At 32.2% G+C, this 20039-nt stretch overlaps 3 protein-coding genes across 6 annotated transcripts; all 3 read left to right on the forward strand.

Annotated features, from left to right (window-relative positions):
- Positions 1-1595: 1595 nt before the first annotated feature.
- On the forward strand, positions 1596-4278 carry LOC114181909 (uncharacterized). Of its 4 annotated transcripts, none has more exons than XM_028068575.2 (2): positions 1596-1794; positions 2975-4278. In XM_028068575.2, exon 2 carries the CDS (start codon positions 3405-3407, stop codon positions 4014-4016), a length of 612 nt encoding a protein of 203 aa, XP_027924376.1. In that variant the 5' UTR covers positions 1596-1794; positions 2975-3404; the 3' UTR covers positions 4017-4278. The 4 variants fall into 4 exon arrangements, with proteins under 4 accessions (XP_027924376.1, XP_027924377.1, XP_085528875.1 ...); XM_028068576.2 differs by having other exon boundaries at positions 1602-1794; positions 2947-4278; XM_085672749.1 differs by having other exon boundaries at positions 1607-1794; positions 3051-4278.
- A 1550-nt stretch (positions 4279-5828) lies between these two features.
- On the forward strand, positions 5829-7875 carry LOC114184525 (replication protein A 70 kDa DNA-binding subunit C-like). The gene is made up of 7 exons (XM_085671836.1): positions 5829-6277; positions 6361-6628; positions 6720-6810; positions 6888-7015; positions 7090-7189; positions 7299-7431; positions 7751-7875. The coding sequence occupies exons 1-7, from the start codon at positions 6116-6118 to the stop codon at positions 7754-7756; spliced, it is 888 nt and encodes a 295-aa protein (XP_085527962.1). The 5' UTR covers positions 5829-6115; the 3' UTR covers positions 7757-7875.
- Positions 7876-11101: 3226 nt separating this feature from the next.
- Positions 11102-16430, forward strand: LOC114182119 (uncharacterized). The gene is made up of 8 exons (XM_085672076.1): positions 11102-11382; positions 11783-12226; positions 12307-13220; positions 13304-13497; positions 13564-14524; positions 14615-14833; positions 14905-15765; positions 15853-16430. The coding sequence occupies exons 1-8, from the start codon at positions 11102-11104 to the stop codon at positions 16428-16430; spliced, it is 4452 nt and encodes a 1483-aa protein (XP_085528202.1).
- Positions 16431-20039: the final 3609 nt, after the last annotated feature.

Here is a 20039-nt window from a genome sequence, read left to right on the forward strand (position 1 = left end):
ATTCCTTTTTTCTTTTATGATTTTTCTTGTAAAGGATTAATTAGACGAACTTACACACACAATCGATAACTACAACATTTTATACTCTTGTAACTAATATAAATGCATAACTACTCATAAAGAATAATTATTTATTTAAGTCATTTCAGTTCTTTTTTCAAAAAAAAATCACACATTATATTAAAAAAGTTATAAGAAAATTATATAATATAGTTAATTCTGATGATGTATGCTTTTTATACCATCCTGATGATGAAGGAGCTAATAGAAGATATATAAATAATTAGAGTTCGATTTTTATGAGTTATTTTTTATACGGTTATATACTCAACATTAAATGTATATTGTTTTGATATTTTAAAGAGAATTTTAATATATTTTAAAATTTTAAAATTAATGATTATTAATAGAGAAACAATGTTAAAAAAGTAGTAGAAAATCCAAACTCAAACAATTATCACATTATCTAATGCATTTTTTACTGAGTCACCTACATCCTTAAACACCATTTTGCTTCACAAATTTGATTCAAGTTTTTCTTTTGTTTTCACAATTAAAAAAATTAAGTACATCAAATTAAAAAAAATGTTAGTCTCCAAATTTAAAATTTGTTTAGTTTCTCTAACTTGAAACTTAGTTTGGTTACGAGAGTTAATGTTGCTAAATTTTTGCTAACATAAATAACAATTTTTGTTTAATTTTAATTCCACATAAAAGTTAAATTAACAAAAAAAAAATGTTTTAAAATACAATTTCTACAATAAACTCCCATTTTTTTTTCTTACAAGTATTTTCTTAGAGTGTATTTTGTTTGGAGTATTTGTGAAACAAGTAAAAACAGTTTCCACTAAGCAAATATGTCTTTTCATGGAACTTAGCTTCATTTAGAAAAGTAAACAAACTTAATACTTACTCGTGAAAACAAAGCATGTTGTTTTTGTGTGATAATATTTTTTAGGGTAATAAAACAAATAGTTAATATAATTACAAAAAACAGTCATCATAATAAAGGATTATTTATCATTTAAGTATAAAGTTATAAAAAAAATGTGATACTAGAAAAACAGTTATGAAAATAATATTACGTTATTAAATGTCATTTAACTAATCAAAGCAATATAAGTTTAAGAAGAAAATATATTGAAATTAAGATATTCATAATTAGCATTTTGTATCGTTTTATGTTACATTCGTGCTTTATCGTTTTATGCTACATTCGTGGTAATTGTAAATTAGTTTTCGAGTAACAAATAAAATATTCATAATTAGCATTTATTACAATTTAATAATGGAAGAAAAAGAGTTTTAGGATTTGTCTTCTAAAAGGGACCTACCCTTAATTACGACACCTCATATACCCTTCATGATAGTGCCACGTGCTCCCAAACTGTCAATGACACGACACAGTTTCGTGTCCTTCACAAGCCTTACGTGTCAAAACAAGAAAAGTCATATAATCTAGAGTGCCCTTTCGGCACTTTGTGTGACGTGTCGTTTTCTCATTCGTCTTTCACACCACTGTCCCCTTTCCTTCCTTGTGTAATCGGTTATTTTAATGTTTCTCTCGCTCTCGCTCTCGCTCTCTCCTTCTCTCTTTTTTTTTTTCCTCGGTTTTCTCTTTCTTAAAGCACAAACCTTTTTCACTTTCTTCCCTTACCCACCTACGTTTCCTTCAGATCCAACCAATTCCATCGTCACCAGCGATACCCTTTTGTCTATTCAGCTTTATCTCACTCTTCAACTGTGTCTATCGTTGGTGAAACCCTTCTTCTGCTCTCTATGCCATTCCTACAGGTACGATTCGCCGTTTCCTGATTCAAAGCACGCGTTTTTATAGCTGTTCCTTTGATTTTGGTTGTGAGGTTTTCTTTTTTCTTTTTGGTGAATTACGGGTGTGAAGAATTTTATGGGATTTTGGATCTGTGTCTTAATTCTTTATTGGAGTGTTTGAATTTGGTGTTTTAGGTAGATCTTGTGGTTTTTGTTGTGGTGTGTTTGTCGATTTTACTTGAATTGAGTTCATTTATGCGTTGCTTGTTAATTGGGCGGATCTGGTCTCTATAGGGTATTGGATTTGTTAGTTTTGGTTTGGTTGCAAATTGAATTGCGGGAGAAATAAAAATGGTGTTTTGAGCTCTTGTATATGGAAAATCAACAAATCAATCACAGTGAGGATAAATAATTGGCGTCATATTTCCCGAGTGTTTTTTTTTATGCCAGCAATTGAATCTTGTTCATGCATTTTTGTCTTTCATTAACGGACAAGCTAGGTTATGTATGTTTTAGTTAAGTGTTTGTTATTTCATTTTGGATTTAGGTTGTAGGTGGGTGTGGTGTTGGTGGATGGTGAATTGATAATCAATTGGCTAATAGTATCTAAAGTGAATGTTCACATTGTGATAAAGAGTTTACCTGCTTTTGAATCATTCGTTAATTTTTATTTAGGACTGATATAGAATGAAATGTGTGACATATAGATGTAACTATTGTCTATTAAAATTAAATTTCCATCCCTCCCAACACCTTTCATTTCTCAACAAGTCATTAGGGTATACAATTCAGTTCAGTATTTGCACTTATACTTGGCTACGTCTTGTTGCCGTTTTACATTTTTCATGAATAAAGTAATTTTGTTAGTCCTTTAATGTGCACAAATGCGTTGTTTCTGAAGTTTTGAGTCTAAACATGCTCAATATGACAATTCAAACTTAGATGTTCCAGTTGATTACATGTTCTTTATATCTTTGCGCCACTCTCATAATATTCAGATAGTTTAATTCTATACTTTATAATGAAATTTGATTTGTTCTTGAGACATATTCATGCTGTTGTTGGTTTGTGTGTTTCGTTTTGCTCTTCTAGTATCTCTATTTATTTGTTTTGGGCTGTGTATGATTCTCTATCTGTAAACGAGTCGTGTCTCTTTGTTTTTGTGAGCACTTACAGATTTTGATGATTCGCATGCTCTTTGTAGCTTACTCTGCAGTTGGGAAGGGTGTGCCCGAACACGAGTGTAATTGCAGCATACGGATTTATTAATAGTCTTGTAGATTTTTCAGGATGGGCAAATGCAAGGGTTGTGGGAAGTTAGGAAGAATGAGGCCAAGTCATATGAGTGCTTATGAATTTTCTCTGATGCTGGCTCCTGTTGTTTCTGTTTGGGATTGCATAGTTCGCAAAATGAGGTACTCCTACAGACCTGAGTGGGTGTAGTGGTTGGCAACGTATCAATAGCATTAGTCCTGATACTTCAACTAATTAGAACATATTTAGCATTACAATTAGGGAAAGAGTGGAAAAGTATTACACAAAAAAAAAAAATGTATACAGCTCTAAAGAAATTCACTTGAAGGATCTCTCAAAGACATCACTTTAGTATTTACTATTTAGGTGCAGTAAATTCTATGGATACCATGGCATGTAATAAAGGGCAACATGTGAGAAAGGCGAAGAAGAAGCAGGTGAAAGACGAATTGGATCGTCTGAAACAGGCTGAGAAGAAGAAGAGGCGGTTGGAAAAAGCACTTGCTACTTCTGCAGCCATTATTTCTGAACTGGAGAAAAAGAAACAGAAAAAGAAAGAAGAGCAGCAGAGACTGGACGAAGAGGGTGCTGCCATTGCTGAGGCTGTTGCTCTGCATGTTTTACTTGATGAGGACTCGGACGATTCCTGTAAGGTTGTGATAGAAAATGGTGGATGCAAGACCTGGAACTGCAACCGGGGCATCTCTGTGGGTGGAGAAAATGGTTGCTTTCCTCATCTAGATGGTGGAAGATGGTCTTTTGAAAGAGTGGGTTGGGTCTCTGATGCATACAGATATGGTTGCAAGTGGGGTGGTGGTGAAAATGGAGAATGGTCATTCTCATCAGACCCTTTTGAGAAAAACATGAACGAACCACTATATGAAGGTGCAGGATGGGGACCTGCAGGTTTCTCTGCTGATCTCATAGCAGCACAAGCAGTTTCAGCTCTGCAGATTGCTGAGGAAGCAGATGAAGATAGGATTCTGTTTTAAGTTTTAAGGGCATGCATGCTGAGGTGATAGAAATTAAGAACGATAGAAACTAAGAATAACTGTTTGTGGTGGTGACTGGATGAAGTCTTTTGCTGCTTTGATTGAAGATATATATGCGTGTATATATATGATGATGTTATAACTATGAGTCTTGTCCATGTCAAACACTTTCTGCTTCAGTTGTGATTGAAATGTTGCAGCAGTGTGACCAATGTTTTATTATTCATTATCTTTTAACTTTATGTTAATGTGAGGCTTCTAATTTCCTGTGTGGAGTAACTTTTTGAGCTGATTTCGAAAAATACAACAACACCAGTGGACCCTCATCATTTTGATACTATTGCCATGTGCCTCTTGGATTATCTTATCACTTTCAGGATTTCATTTTGATAACGACCTCTCCCCTCTCTAATCTCTCTACTATCATACAGAGTGGATTTAATCTCTATATTTTTGAAAATCATGTTGCTTTTTTTTCATTTTCACGGAAAATTCAAATACTAAAAATGTATGGTTTGGGATAAAGTTAAGCATTTTGTTTTCAAGGGTCCACTCTTGCATGTGCAAATTTTAATCGCTGTCCATTGGAAGTTTCGTTCAGTGTTCGTTCCTAAGGAAATTTCTTAGTGAAGATTCCTGAATATTCATTTAATATATCTAATATACTTTGTATTTTTATAACTAATTTTTATTTAATTGTAAGATTTGTCAAGAAAAATATATTGGTATAACGTAAATACATTTTTTTATAGATACAAAGTACTTATCATCAGAAATAATGATTAATTATATCTGAAAATTTGAAGAACCCAAAATTATTTAACGTATAATATTGACGTTAAACATTAATTAAATTTCCTAGTAATAAAGGAAATTTGGTTATCATTCTGAAATTAAATTTCTCTATTTAATATAATAAAATTATTTTATCTTCAATCTTCTAAATTATTATTGGATATATTCAAAGTTATTAAACTCTTGTGTTAATCGTTTTAAGCGTTTATGGTCTTTTACTTAAAAACTAAGAAAACAAACTACTAGGGATGTTACCTTAATACCCTTATCTGATGCGCTGACACGTGTCCAATTAAATGGCTTTTTGGTCATTTTGCTGCCCTTTGTGAATGGTTTCAGCTGGTGAAGACGGAATTCCAAATTTGTCCCTGTTTTCTGGTCCGTAGTTAAATTGGCTTAGGTTATTTCGTAATTTTGGATAGTTTTAAATGCATATGAGACTGATTTGACGAGCTTTCATTTCCAGTGCAGGCCTTCTACTTGGTTTGAATGCGGAAGCTTGCTGTGGAAGGAAGTTTCACAGATAAATGTCCCAGAAGTTGTTTATTTATACTGTGTTTGTTGTTTACCATTTCTTTCTTCGTTTACTGTCTTTGCCCTACTCCAGGTATTTCTTAATTTTTTCTGTGTTGCAGTGTTTTTATTCATCATGGGATGATTATTTGACAGAAGTTTACGTGGAAAATATGAAGATGCTTCGTTTTTTCTCAGAATTTCTGTTTATTTTGGTTTGTTTAGTGTTTATGGGTAATGATAGAATGTGTTCTGTTCAACTTTACGTGATAAATATCGAAGAAGTTTTATGTGTTCTGTTCAAATTGTGTTTTTTTGTTTAACTTTTTTTGCAGTTAATTTTTTTGTGTTTGGATTGTTGTTTTTGTGTGTTTTTGTTCATCATGGAATGATATTTGGAAAGAAGTTTATATTTTTTGTTTTTGTCTGTTTTTGTTCATCATGGAATGATATTTGGAAAGAAGTTTATATTTTCTGTGTTCTGTGTTAAGATTGTTGTTTACCATTTCTTTCTTCGTTTACTGTTTTAGGCCTACTCCAGGTATTTCTTAATTTTTTCTGTGTTTTGGATATATTTTGTTCATCATGGGATGTTGCTTTGACAGAAGTTTACGTGAAAAATATGAAGATGCTTTGTTTTTTCTCTGTATTTCTGTTTATTTTGGTTTGTTTAATGTTTATTTTGGTTTCTACGAAGATGCTTTGGATTGTTATTTTTCTGTGCTCTGTGTTAAGATGGTTTTTTTCCGATCATTGTTTTCGTTTTGGTTTGAATTAGTTTGACTGATTTTATGGTGTTTTTAGGAAGTGCAATGGCGAAGAAGTTGGATATGATAAAAGATATTGATGGTAAGAGGGAAACTCTGAAGTTGGGAGTTAGAGTTGTTGATCATTGGTATGTTCAGTCCCGTGATTCTACTCTTCAATTGGAGATGATTCTGATGGATGAAAATGTAAGTATTTGTTCATTAAACATTTGAGTTAGTTTTTGGATGTCTTATGTATTTTAATTTGTTCTGTTGATTTTGTATTGTAGGCGGACAAAATACATTGCATTGTTCGCAGGGAAGAGTTTGATTTATGGGATAGCAAGTTGATTGAGGGAGAAACATATATAATGCACAATTTCAAGATATTGAAAAATGAAGGGCAATATAGGGTATGTGAGCATCCTTACAAGTTACTGTTTATTGGTGCTACATCCGTCAAGTTGCAAGCTATTGCTAAACTTCCAATGAAAGCTTACAACTTTAAAAGTATAAAAGATATTGTTAGTGGCAATTTTATTCCTGACTTGCTTATAGGTATGACAAATATAATAACTGTTTTATTTTTATTTAGGAAAATTTCATATGATTTTCATACTAACCGTATTTTATGTATTATGTCATTGAGACTTGATTGGTGTCGTTGAGAATGTGAGAATTAAGCCTCAGTTTAAAAGTGTAGAGTCGAAAAACGTGGTGTTTACTTTGGTGGATCTCAGGTAAATTAATATAATGGTACTGTATTCTTATGTTAATATTTTTATTTATTTGAACTGAAAAATTTGTATTTTTGCAGTGGTGCTGCAATTTGTTGTACATTGTGGGATGAATATTGCAAGAAATTTATACAGAGGTACAATGACGTAGCTAATTCGGAAAAGCTTGTGGTTGTCATTACTCAAGCAAAAATCAAACCAGCTGCAGGTATAAATCTTTATGAAATGTCTTCTTCGTTGATTGTCATATTGATTTTTTCTAACATTGGTTTTCATATGTAGGTGAATGGCCAGTTTCTGTTTCTAATACGTGGAATGGTACAAAGTTGATAATGGAAAGTGATTTTCCTCAAATAGTTGATTTTAAGAAACGAATGAAGGAGTAAGTTATCCGAATATTAAGCCATCTTAATTATTTGTCTGGTAGTGGAGTTATTTTACATACTATCAAAAATGTATAGTTGATTTTGTATGTTTTATTTGACTTGCAGAATTAATCCAGATGAATTAATATTGAGTCAGTGTGCAAGTCAATTGACTCAGTCTTCCCAATATACTGATGCTGAACGTTTTGTATATAAATGTTTAGTAAAAAGTTTGTCTGAAATTCCATTAATGAAGAAGGTATGAAATCAAGTGTTGTGAAATACTTTATTTCATTTGTTTTTTTTATTGTATTTTAACTTAAATTTTTTCTTTTGGTATAGTAAGTTGTATGTGTTACTGTTGCAACAACTGTTAAGTTTAACTTAGATAATGAAGGGTGGTATTATTTGGTTTGCAACAATTGCAACAAAAGGACTTATGAAGCAGTTTCTTTCAAGTGCACTTATTGTGATAGAGATAATGCATTACCTGTTTTCAAGTTAGTATATTGTTTTATTGTATTTTTCATTTTGTGATCTATGTTAGTTGTTAATTGCAATTTTTCTGTACTTTGCAGGTATAGGCTCCAGGTCCAGGTCTGTGATGATTCAAACAATTATGCTAACTTTGTTGTATGGGACCAAGAATGTAGCAACATTATTGGGTTGTCTGCTGCTGATTTGCAGAAACAAATGATTGAGGTCTACAATTTTATACTTTGATCTTTTATATTTTCTGCTTTCAGTGTTGTTTATATTTGCATTGTTGTTAATTATAATAGGCTGGTGAAGATGATCCCCTTTGCTTTCCTGATGCATTGGATGTAATGCTAGGCTGTACCTTTGCTTTTAAAGTTCGAACGCAACCAAGAACTAAGTGTGCATCTGTCATTAAAGTTTCCAATGTTTCAGAAATAGTGGCACATGTTAAAAGTCTTATTCCTCCACTTCAAGTAAATATTATTTTGAAATGATTTATTTATTTCTTTCCATATCAAATACATATAAATGTCAAATAATTTTAACATATTTGTATATGTAGATTGGTGATGGTACTGATAAATGCAGTATGGATTTGGTTTCTGAGAGTTCCAGTGTTATGGTAAGTATATTAAGCTGCAATTTTGATTCTTTGTTATTCTGAATCACAATTTTTAAGTATATATTACAGAAATTGATATGTGGTTTTATTTGTTTTGTAGGTTTCAGAATTACGTGGGAAATCTATTTGTAATTTGGCTGCAGACACTGATACTGATATAGTATATTCTTATTCCATTATCTTTAATCATAATTAAAACCATAGAGTATTTTTACATGATGAATTTTTTATTCTTAATTTTGTAGATGAGTTTGAGTGCAACTGGTGATAATGACTCGGATTATGTTGTAATTGGAACTCCAGGAAAGAGGTTATTGCCATGTAATGAAAATTGGAATGAATGTTCTCAGGACATCGATTCTGCTCAACTATCCAGCACTAAGAGGAAGAAGCTTATTAAGAAGGAGAAAACTTAAATTAAGTTGTTCTGATTTGTATATGTTTGATGTATATAATTTTGGGTGCTTTGGAACAGTTATAGTTAAGCACTTTTATAGCCATATATATTCTGTAAGTTGGGTTCAATTACATTGTCCTTCATATTTTGTGTTTTTTGTTGATGTTAGACTCATTCTCGAATATATGAATGAACCCTGTTTTATTATTATATAATGAGCGACTGATAAAATTATAGCTGCCAATATTCAAACAAAGGATATACATGATTGATAATAAAGGAAATTAGATTAAGTAGATCTTCACATACAGAAACATATAGTCTTGCAAAAAGCAAATAAAAAAAAGCCCGTTAACTATTATCAAACTTAAGTCATAAATATTTGTAGTTACATTAAGTGATTAAAACATGAATTGTCCTTGAACGGTTTTTGTCAACTCCAAACATCACTTTGTTTCCAGCTTCAAGTCCATTATCAATGCAGAACTGGTTCCATCCTTGAGTGATGTAGCATCCCATACCCGATCTGTTGCTCCATCTAATATTACATTCCCATAAATCACCACTTTCATTGCTGAGGTTATAGCTTTTTTGACTCTTTACCAAGGCTACATCAGCAAATTGTGCATCCAAGTACTGTAAAAGAAATTCACAATATGTTAAGTAATTCTCTAAATTCATGTAACATATACATTTCAGAAGGAATGAAACTTACCAGTGATGATGAGCGGATATCGTATTCACTCAATGTTTTTTCTGTTGAAAAGTAAAATGGATTTTCGTCGTTGCTTTCCATTGTAGTACTGCATTCATCAGTTGATTCGGTGATGTAAGTGATTTCATCACCAGCCAAATCAAATATCCTTACTATGAATTTGTTATCTCCCATGTAAGTTAGCCTCAGTACATGATCATTTTTTAGATCATAGTATTTAATAAACTGTGGAATTCCCTTTGTAATAAAACGCATATGCAAGAATCCTCTTGAAATGATAATTTGGTGGATGTTTCCTACTGGATCAATCATCTCAAAGTTATCAGACACAAATGTTGGATCCCAAAACCGTGAGAATGCATCAGCAAGTGTTATAGATTCCTGTACCATAAATAAATTATCTTTATGTTTATACTGAAATAATTATAAACCAGTTACATATGAATTATATTTATCGATAATTTTACCTGTTGTATGGATAATTTGACATTGAAACAGTTGAAGAATCTGGGTAATGGGATTTCTGGGTGGACATCTGTCGGATTTTTTGGGTCAGGGTATTGGATTTCAGTCATGTCAGTATCAAAAATCCTTAAGTCAAATACTCTGTTTCCTAAGTATTTGATTGCAACAAAATAGTTTTCTTTCAACTTGTAAAAACTTGCTATTTCATAACCTCCACAAAAGAAGTTTTCAGGCACTGAAGTTTGACTTATGCGGATAACTATCTTATTTCCTCTTGGGTCCACTAAGTAGTTTAGATTGTGTCTAACTTCCTTTGACCAGTAAACAACGAAACCAGGGTCAAATTGAATGTATTCCTGCAATATGTATGAAGTAGAGGAATGAAAAATTATGGATGTACTACGCTCTGTGATTTTATTTGTGCAGATGATAAAATAGGAAAAAAACAGTCTAAAAATGGGTTCCAGTTTGTAATATTATGTCCACATAATGCATATTATAATTGCTGCTATGCATAAATCGAACATATACTGAAGTTTTGCATTTGCTTTCTCATATCAATGGTTGAAAACAGATGGTACTAACTTTAAACCCAAAAAGTTAAAAAACTTACCTTAGTCGGATTAAAGATTGAAACCCAAAATGGATGGCAGTACATCATAGCATTCCGGGAAGATGAAGCCATTGGAATAGATTTGAGAAATGCAGTGCAGAATGATTGGACAATGGAAGGTGAAGAAGTCCAAGGACATGACATAAATATTAAACTTTAAAAAAAAATTACCGTTTCAAATGACGGTTGGTAATGAAATGTCAGTGTAATTAATACTCTGACCTTTTAATTTTTTAGTTTAAGTTTTAAGTACGAAAAAAATACAAAGCACTCATTGCATATACTAATTTCATTAAAGTGACACGACAATATATGAAAGATTTATGTGCAAAAAAATCCTATCTTTTTTTTATTTGGCGCCATTTTAATTGACTAATTGCAATAACTACAACATAAACATCTAAGTTATGTGGTCTGCAATGAAGGGATGATAATTTGCAGTAGCAACAAAAATATTGAAACTACTCGAATGCCTACAAAAATAAAAAAGTTAAACTACACTGCATTGAGGTTTGTTTATTGTTGTTCAAAACTATAGTTATACATGGTAGAATATGTTTTTATTATTTATTTGATTAGAATCCAATGGTGTGAAATAAATTCTCAAGTGATTGTGCTGTATGTTAAAAACGCAGGAATGGAAGCTGATAAAAAAATATTCAAGATTGCTTGTGCCCAAGCAAGATTGAAGCGAAAAATGATTTTGAAAGAAAACAGGATGAATAAGAAATGTATTCAAGAGTGTGGTATATCTTCTAAAAGCCAACATGGAAGAACATTGTGTACTCCACTGTCTGATGTTACAACTCAATTTTTGTCTGGACGAAGACTTAACACTTCTGGAAGAGTACAATGTGATCAAAATACAGATGCAGTTCCGGTTAGTAATGCTTCTCATCGACAAAACCTATTGCCTAGGTTTGAGATTGTTTTTTCAGAAAAGGAAAAAGATAATCAGTGCTCATTCAATATGAGTAGTAGTCAACATTCTTCCTTAACTGCATCTCATTTTCATATGGCTGAAGAAATAAGTCAACCATGTACTAATGCAGACAATCCAGAGAATGGCCAAGGTATTAATTAATTTATGTACTACCAAATGGATATATTGTTTAATTCTGACTGTTTTCAAATGATCACAGTTCAACAGATGGCTAAAATGCGAAAAAATCAACATATAAAGCCAAAAACATATACAACTTCGGACTCTGAATATTCCATACAATTTGACGAAAGATAAGATACTATTAATTACATCTTTACTTTACTATATTTAGTTTGTTTAAAAATGTTTACTAAAATCGAGATACACATTCAGTTCCTATGCAGATATAGGAGACCCAATTTATACGTGCCCCCATTGCAAAGCATGCATGTGGTATGAAGAAAGGATAGACAAGCATAAACATTCTGCAATTCCAAAGTTTAATTTGTGCTGTGGAAATGGAAAAGTGCAGTTACCTCTATTGAAGGATGCTCCTACTGTTTTGAAGCAATTATTGTTTGATTCCAATAGCAGAGAAGGAAAAAATTTCCAACAACATATTCGTACATATAATATGATGTTTGCTTTTACATCACCAGGTGCCAAAGTTGATAACAGCTATAACAATGGTCATGGTCCACCCAATCTGAGGATCCAAGGCCAAGCTTGCCATAGAATAGGTAGTTTGCTCCCGCCTGCAGGACAAATTCCTAAGTTTGCCCAACTATATATTTATGATACTGAAAATGAAATACACAACAGAATCCAATCCTTAAGGTACGTGAAGCTAAAGTTTGTTTAAATCAGCAATTTCATATTTTGGATGCTGTATTAATTAAGAATTTATTAATTTTCAGCAATGACAACAAAATTGACGTGGATATTGTAGGCAAATTAACAAAAATGTTAGATGAATTCAATGTTCATGCAAAATCATTCCGAGTTGCTAGAGACCGTTACAGAGAACAACCTTTCCATGATCTTAAATTAAGGCTAATTGCTGATAGGAATAAGGATGGAAGGTTATATAATATTCCTACCGTTTCAGAAGTAGCAGCACTAATTGTTGGTGACGTTGACAGTGCTTCCCCAAGAGATATCATAATGGAAAATAGAAGTGGAAAACTGCAGAGAATTAACGAACTTCACACGAGTTACCTAGGCTTCCAATATCCTTTACTATTTCCATATGGGGAAGATGGTTATAGGCATGATGTTAATCATCGAGTCACAAGTACTTCAAAAAACATGAAGAGAAATCGTTTGACAATAAGGGAATGGTTCTGCTTCCGGATTCAGAGTAGAGAATTAGAAGCACAGACACTACTAAGATCTAGGCGATTGTTCCAACAATTTGTTGTTGATGGATACACTATGCTAGAGTCTGAAAGGTTATCATTCATAAGAAATAACCAGTCCAAGCTTAGAGTGGACAAGTACGATAACCTCTTCCAATCAAAATCAAGTACTCAAGAAGAAGGATCTACAAAAGGCAAAAGAGTTGTACTACCTTCCACTTTTGTTGGTGGTACGCGATTCATGGAACAACTTTATTTTGATGGGATGGCCATTTGTAGTCATGTTGGTTTTCCAGATTTGTTTGTTACTTTTACATGCAATCCGAAGTGGCCTGAAATACACAGAATTTTATCACATCAAAATTTATCTGCATCTGATAGACCAGACTTGGTAGCAAGGGTTTTCCGAATCAAATTTGACCATCTTCTAGCAGATCTTACGAAAAATCATTTGTTGGGCAGGGTCATTGGATGTATATTTCTTTTTCCCTATTATTTGATAACGTAAATATTTTTTTGTTCGTTGATATACTAATGGAATGAATTTACAATGCAGACATGTATACTATTGAATTCCAAAAGCGTGGTCTACCTCATGCTCATCTGCTTCTCTTCTTGCACCAAAATGACAAATATCCAAGCGCTGATGATATTGATAAAGTTATATCAGCTGAAATTCCCTGCCCAATTGCGAATCCTAAACTATATGAATGTGTGAAGGATCATATGATTCATGGTCCCTGTGGAGTAGTAAATAAATCCCTTCCTTGCATGAAGAATGGTAAATGCTCACGCTTTTATCCTAAAAAATTTCAGAGTATTACAAGTATTTCGGAAGATGGATTTCCACAGTATCGAAGAAGAGACAATGGAGTCTGCGTGGTCAAGAACCATGTTTCTTTAGACAATCGATCTGTGGTTCCATATAATCCCAAATTGTTACTTAAATATGAAGGTCACATCAATGTTGAATGGTGCAACAAAAGTACTTCAATTAAGTACTTATTCAAATACATCAACAAGGGTTATGACAGAATTACAGCGGCTATAGTTAATAATACCAATGCAACTCATCTTCATGACCAGTCAGGAGATGAAATTAAACAATATCTTGATTGTAGATACATATCACCATCTGAGGCATGTTGGAGAATATTTTCATTTCCTATTCATGGCAGGAATCCAGCTGTTGAACGTTTATTTTTTCATCTTCCCGGAGAACAATCAGTGTACTTTAAAGACGACGACTTTATTGATGAAGTCATAGGAAAAGCAACTGTAGCAGAATCAATGTTTACAAGTTGGATGGAATGTAATAAAAAGTATGAATTGGCAAGAACTTTGACATACCCAGAGATTGTGTCAAAATTTGTCTATGTCAAGAAAGACAGATGTTGGAAACCCAGGAAAATAGGAAACACAATTGGAAGACTTATTTGGGTTCCACCATCAACAGGTGAATTATACTATCTAAGGAGGATGCTCACTGTTGTCAAAGGTCCTTTATGTTATGAAGATATCAGAACGGTGGATAATATATTATATTCAACCTTTAGAGAAGCATGTGAAACTTTGGGATTTTTGGCAGATGATAAGGAATATGTAGAAGCAATCAAAGAAGCCAAAGATTGGGGCAGTGGAAATTATCTAAGGAAACTTTTCGTGACAATGCTATTGTCCAATAGTGTCAACAAACCACTAGATCTATGGGAAAAAACTTGGAAATGGCTATCTGATGACATATTATATAGGGAAAGAATAAAAGCTGGCAATCCAGGTATGTCTGTCTTAAAATTATAAACTTATAAGAGAAATAAGTTACTGAAATAACAGAAATGAATACTTAAGTAACTGAATTTTAATGCAGAACTGCAATTATCACTTGATATATTGCGAAACTTGACGTTATTCCATATTGAAGAGATACTACAAAGTAATAGAAGAAGCCTAAAACAATTCCCAACAATGCCATATCCAGATGGTTTTATTGTAGCTCAATGTGGGAACAGATTGGTGTACTCAGAACTTGACTACAATCCTGTCACCCAAGCAAATCTTTTTCAGGAAAATTATGATCGGATGACAGGTATAACCTAACTTTAAATTCATGAGTACATTTTTTGTTTTCAATAATTAATATCTGAATTACAATTGTAGGGGAACAAAAAGATATATTTCAAAAAGTTACTGAAGCTGTTATTAAAAATGTGGGAGGAATGTTCTTTCTGTATGGCTATGGGGGTACCGGAAAGACTTTCATGTGGACCACTATTTCTTCAGCATTGAGATCTAAGAGAAAAATTGTATTAACTGTTGCATCAAGTGGTATAGCATCTTTATTGTTGCCAGGAGGAAGGACAGCACATTCTAAGTTCAGAATTCCAATTCCAACCATGGAAAACTCAATTTGTAACATAGAGCAGGGTTCTGAAGCTGCTGAGCTACTAAAATTAGCTGATCTCATTATTTGGGATGAAGCACCAATGGCACACAAATTTTGTTTCGAAACTCTAGACAGGACCTTAAATGACATAATGAAATACAAAATGAAACCAAATTTAGTATTTGGAGGAAAGGTAGTAGTTTTTGGAGGTGATTTCAGACAGATATTACCTGTCATTCCTAAAGGAACTAGATCAGACATTGTACATGCAACAATCAATGCTTCCTACCTATGGCAGCATTGTGAAGTTTTGACATTGACAAAGAACATGAGACTTCTACAACCAGGTTTACCAAGCACTTCAACATGCGAAATTCAGCAATTCTCCGATTGGATTGTAAAACTAGGTGATGGTATGTTGTGCGAACCCAATGATGGTGTTGTGGATATCGAAATACCTCCAGAATTTTTGATCTCTGATTTTAATGATCCAATTGAAGCTATTGTGTTAAGCACATATCCTGATCTATTGGAGAACTATAGAAATGAGAATTTCCTGCAGACCAGAGCTATACTGGCCAGTAGAATTGAAACAGTAGAAGAAATTAACAAATACATATTATCTTTAATTTCAGGTAATTATTAGGATATTGTTAGTCACATATGGTACATATTGAATATGAATTATATATGCAGTAACTAATACTATGACTATTTTGCAGGACAAGAACAAGAATACCTAAGTGCAGATACAATTGATAAGACAGATAATCCAATAAACGATGAATATGATGTTCTTACTCCAGAATTCCTGAATTCATTAACTACATCAGGTTTACCAAGTCATCAAATAACCCTCAAAATCGGAGCTCCTATAATGTTGCTAAGAAACTTGGATCAATCAGAGGGGTTGTGCAATGGAAGCAGATTAATTATTACAAGGTTGCAAAAACATGTAATAGCAGCAAAGATTCTTAGTGGAAACAGAAAGGGTAACGAAGTTTACATTCCACGTATGTCTATGTCTCCATCTCAATCTCCTTGGCCATTTAAACTAATCAGAAGGCAATTTCCAATAATGTTATCTTATGCAATGACAATTAACAAATCACAGGGACAATCTTTGGGTTCGGTTGGATTATATTTGCCAAAACCAGTATTTAGCCATGGTCAATTATATGTCGCAGTTTCTAGGGTTCAGAGTAAATCGGGATTAAAAATTTTAATCCATGATTCTGACAAAAAACCATTGTCTTCAACGACAAATGTTGTATTTAAGGAAGTCTTTCAAAATGTATAGAAATTCAGACTATATTAATTTCATTTTGATAACTGAGTGGGTTATGTATTTTGTATAGACAGAGCAGATATGACAACTAATGTGAAACTCCATGTCCATTATCTAATGACTTTCAAGTTATACAGTTTCAGATACAAAGAAAGAGGATGATACCTGATAAAAGAAACAACTGCAGCATTGTATGAATTGTTGCATGAGCTAATTGGCTCAGAAATGGTGGACATAGTAGTTCGAACTAAAAACTATGTCCTCATTTATTGCGAGACCAACCATGGCAGACACGTATTCATATTCAATTAAGAATGCATTTATGTACTGAACTCTTTTTCTTTTTACACTACCGCCACCTCCATTTAATGTTTTCTTTCACCAACACAGTATTAATTTGAAATGAAAGATAACCACATACACCAATTAATGAGCGTGAAACTTATTTAGTTTGCAAAAACGCAGTATTTGTTTTTTCAGAATTTATCAACAATTAAAATATAGATTATAAGTATTGTTCCACTTTGTTTTCTAAATCCACTTAATCACTTCACTCCATCCAATTTATTCGAAACAAATCTACTTTCTATATGGAACATTTATTGTTTCAGTAAGACGTGACTGAAAATGAAGATTTACCATTATGTAAACTAATTCCATTAGTCCTTAGCTAAATTAACAAAATCGTTTAAAATAGAAACCGATACTTCTTCCATTCAAATAAAACGTTGGCATCATACCAAAATACAAGTGCCAACCAAAAAAATATGTCCTTGTGCGTAAACAGCACCAAAATATTACCACAGCGTACAGAAATTAAACATTCCAGTAAAATATTACAGCAACACTCTAGATTTTCTGAACTACGATTAAATTGTCTTCGTTTTTCCTAACTTCTAACTTTATCCTATCACCAGCGCATAACTTATTTTCCGTGACAAATCTCCTCCATCCACACCCCAGATAGCATTCAGTGCGCGCCCTCTGAGCCCATCTGATTGAACACTGCCAGTACATTCCATTACCATTTGATAATAAGCATTCCTTCTTAGATGTCGAAAATGCATTGGCAACGAATGAAGCATTCAGATACTGGCATAGGAATTAAAAAGATTGTAAGTAACTACAAAGTTTTATAGATGATCAAATAAATTTACTGTAATAAATAAAACTAAGTCATACCAGTGACGATGCACCAACATCATAAGCAGTCAAACATTTTATTAAGCAATTGTCACTATCATCTTCTGGAACATCTTCAAGGTTTTCTCCAGTACCAGAACAAGATGCTGCATTTTCTGTATAGGCAATCTCGATTCCTTCCACTGAAAATATCTTAATTAAGAAAACATTGAGTGATACATAACTCATATGCAAGTAGACTTCATCCTTCAGATTATAGTATTTGAACATTTTCCGAATTGGACCACGAAAAATCGTGGTTCCATTTGGGGTCACATGAAACTTAAACTTGAAAGTTTTAGAATTCGGATCAACAAACTCCATCTCCTGGTCAAAAACTATTTTCCTTTCCCAGAATAGGTGGAAATAAGCATCCAAGGTAATTGTACCCTGCATTCCGAAAATCATACAATATTAGACTAAAATATCAAACAGTTATTTTTACACAAAACAAGAATGATAAATGCTACAGATTTACCTCTTTGGGACTTAACAGAATCCTGAAAGAAGACAAGAACCTAGACCACACCAAATCTTCTTCTGCAATGTAGCTATCAGCTATACCTCGGTATTCTATTTCAGTCCATTGTAAGTCGAAAATCCTCAGGCGAAAATATCGATCACCACAAAATACAGTGCAGACATAATGCAAGTCTCTGAGATCATAAAATTCTTCGAAATAAGGTGGTATTCGAAAAATTCCCTTTCTTATCAGATCTTCCTCAAACTCTAAGTTCATAACATTACCCATTGGGTCAGTAAAATAATTGGTCCCAAGAGTAAGTTTGTTTCCCCATTCCAGCATAAAACCATCTTCAAAATCCCCAAACCCCTGCAACGTAATATATGCCAGGAAACGACAATAAAAGACATGCATGTAAGACAAAATAACAAATAATACATGAATAATATTCGAAACATCAATACAAACAAAATACAAGTACCGATTACAAAATCAAAGCTGGTGAAAAAGGTATATAGTATAATATCGGAAAATAAACTGCAAAAGCAAAATACTACTTACATCACCTGGATACAGCAAGCAGATGGAGTTTTGGAACAGATTTTTGAAGCTGTATTTACCCGAAAAAGACATCTTCTCCCACACCCACACAGTGAACCAGAGAAGCCAAGAACTGTGACTGAACTCAGAATGCAAGCAAACGTAAAGTCTAATGCTGTTCCTTCAGAAAACTGAATAAAATATACGTTTCCGGAAACATCTGATATATTAATAATATAATTATATTATTTAAAACGAAAAAAAAAATACTTTTATTGATTTTTAATACTTATTAATGCAAAACTATTATTTGAAGATCAAATTTATTATCCATAATTATATTAGGTAACTTAATATATTTTTTAAAAGTACGCAAAATGCAAAATATATGATATAAGTTGAAATATACGCATTACCAATATTTCTTTCATTATACTTTAGTAATTACTATTATTTATTTTTATTACTTAAAAATTATTACTTATTCGATTAATAACAAAATTATTATTTTGTATCTCTAACTATTACTATCTAAAATAAACCTTTTAAAAAAATCACAATTTTACGTACTATTTATCATTCAATGTACTATTTGTCTTCAAATCCAAATTTATATAGCAATCAAAATATCTAAATTCCTATATAACGAAATTTAAATTACATATTTTAAAACATAAATACGAAACTTAAACTCTCTTTGACGTATATATTTCATATATATTACTTTTGTCGACTATAATATTTTGTAACAATATTTATTGAAAAAAAAAATACCTACTACTTAAAAATTAATATTTTATTCTATCAAAAATACAACATTAATAGAAAAAAAAAAAACAGAAAGCACCACCCGTGCGTACGCACGGGTATAGCACTAGTTTATAGATAAAGAAAGAGTCAAATTGCTATCAATTCTTTTTAATTAAATTCAAACAAACTCTTTAAACTCAAGGTAAACTCGTATAAATTCTTAAGTTGAGAGCGAATTATTATGGCACGCACAACAAAATTACATTAGCAAAATATACCGAGTTATTATGGCCAATTAGAATGGTAAGATAAGAATTAAAGTACATTAATAAAATCATCGATTGAGAAGGATGAAAAAAAAAATGTTAAATTATAGGTTCACAAAATCATGGATCAAGTACTAACAAATAATTTATTAGGTTTATTATGTATTTTCATCAGAATCAGAAAGGTAAAAAGTTTTGTATAAAAAGTTATTAACTAAAAAAGCATATTGACCAACAAAATTGTTAGGTAAATATGTTAGGTTAAAAGTTACCAAATTGTGTCTCCTTACTATAAAAAGCAATAAATGAGCTGATAATATAAAATTTTTACTTTAATTACAATTGAAACATTAACACCTTTTATATTTTCTTGATTTGATATTAGAAATTAATTATTTTAATATAACATGTATCAATGTG

The sequence above is a fragment of the Vigna unguiculata genome, chromosome 4, assembly GCF_037176805.1.
Source record: "Vigna unguiculata cultivar grain cowpea cultivar isolate G323 ecotype 2 chromosome 4, ASM3717680v1, whole genome shotgun sequence".
Taxonomy (NCBI): domain Eukaryota; kingdom Viridiplantae; phylum Streptophyta; class Magnoliopsida; order Fabales; family Fabaceae; genus Vigna; species Vigna unguiculata.

Coding starts and splice junctions, on each gene's coding strand:
- LOC114184525 (XM_085671836.1), top strand. CDS start 6,116: ATGGTGTTTTTAGGAAGTGCAATGGCGAAGAAGTTGGATATGATAAAA. Junction 6,278..6,360: donor TGATTCTGATGGATGAAAAT/GTAAGTATTTGT, acceptor TTTGTATTGTAG/GCGGACAAAATACATTGCAT. Junction 6,629..6,719: donor TATTCCTGACTTGCTTATAG/GTATGACAAATA, acceptor TATGTCATTGAG/ACTTGATTGGTGTCGTTGAG.
- LOC114182119 (XM_085672076.1), top strand. CDS start 11,102: ATGGAAGCTGATAAAAAAATATTCAAGATTGCTTGTGCCCAAGCAAGA. Junction 11,383..11,782: donor CGACAAAACCTATTGCCTAG/GTTTGAGATTGT, acceptor ATACACATTCAG/TTCCTATGCAGATATAGGAG. Junction 14,525..14,614: donor AATAAAAGCTGGCAATCCAG/GTATGTCTGTCT, acceptor ATTTTAATGCAG/AACTGCAATTATCACTTGAT.
- LOC114181909 (XM_028068575.2), top strand. CDS start 3,405: ATGGATACCATGGCATGTAATAAAGGGCAACATGTGAGAAAGGCGAAG.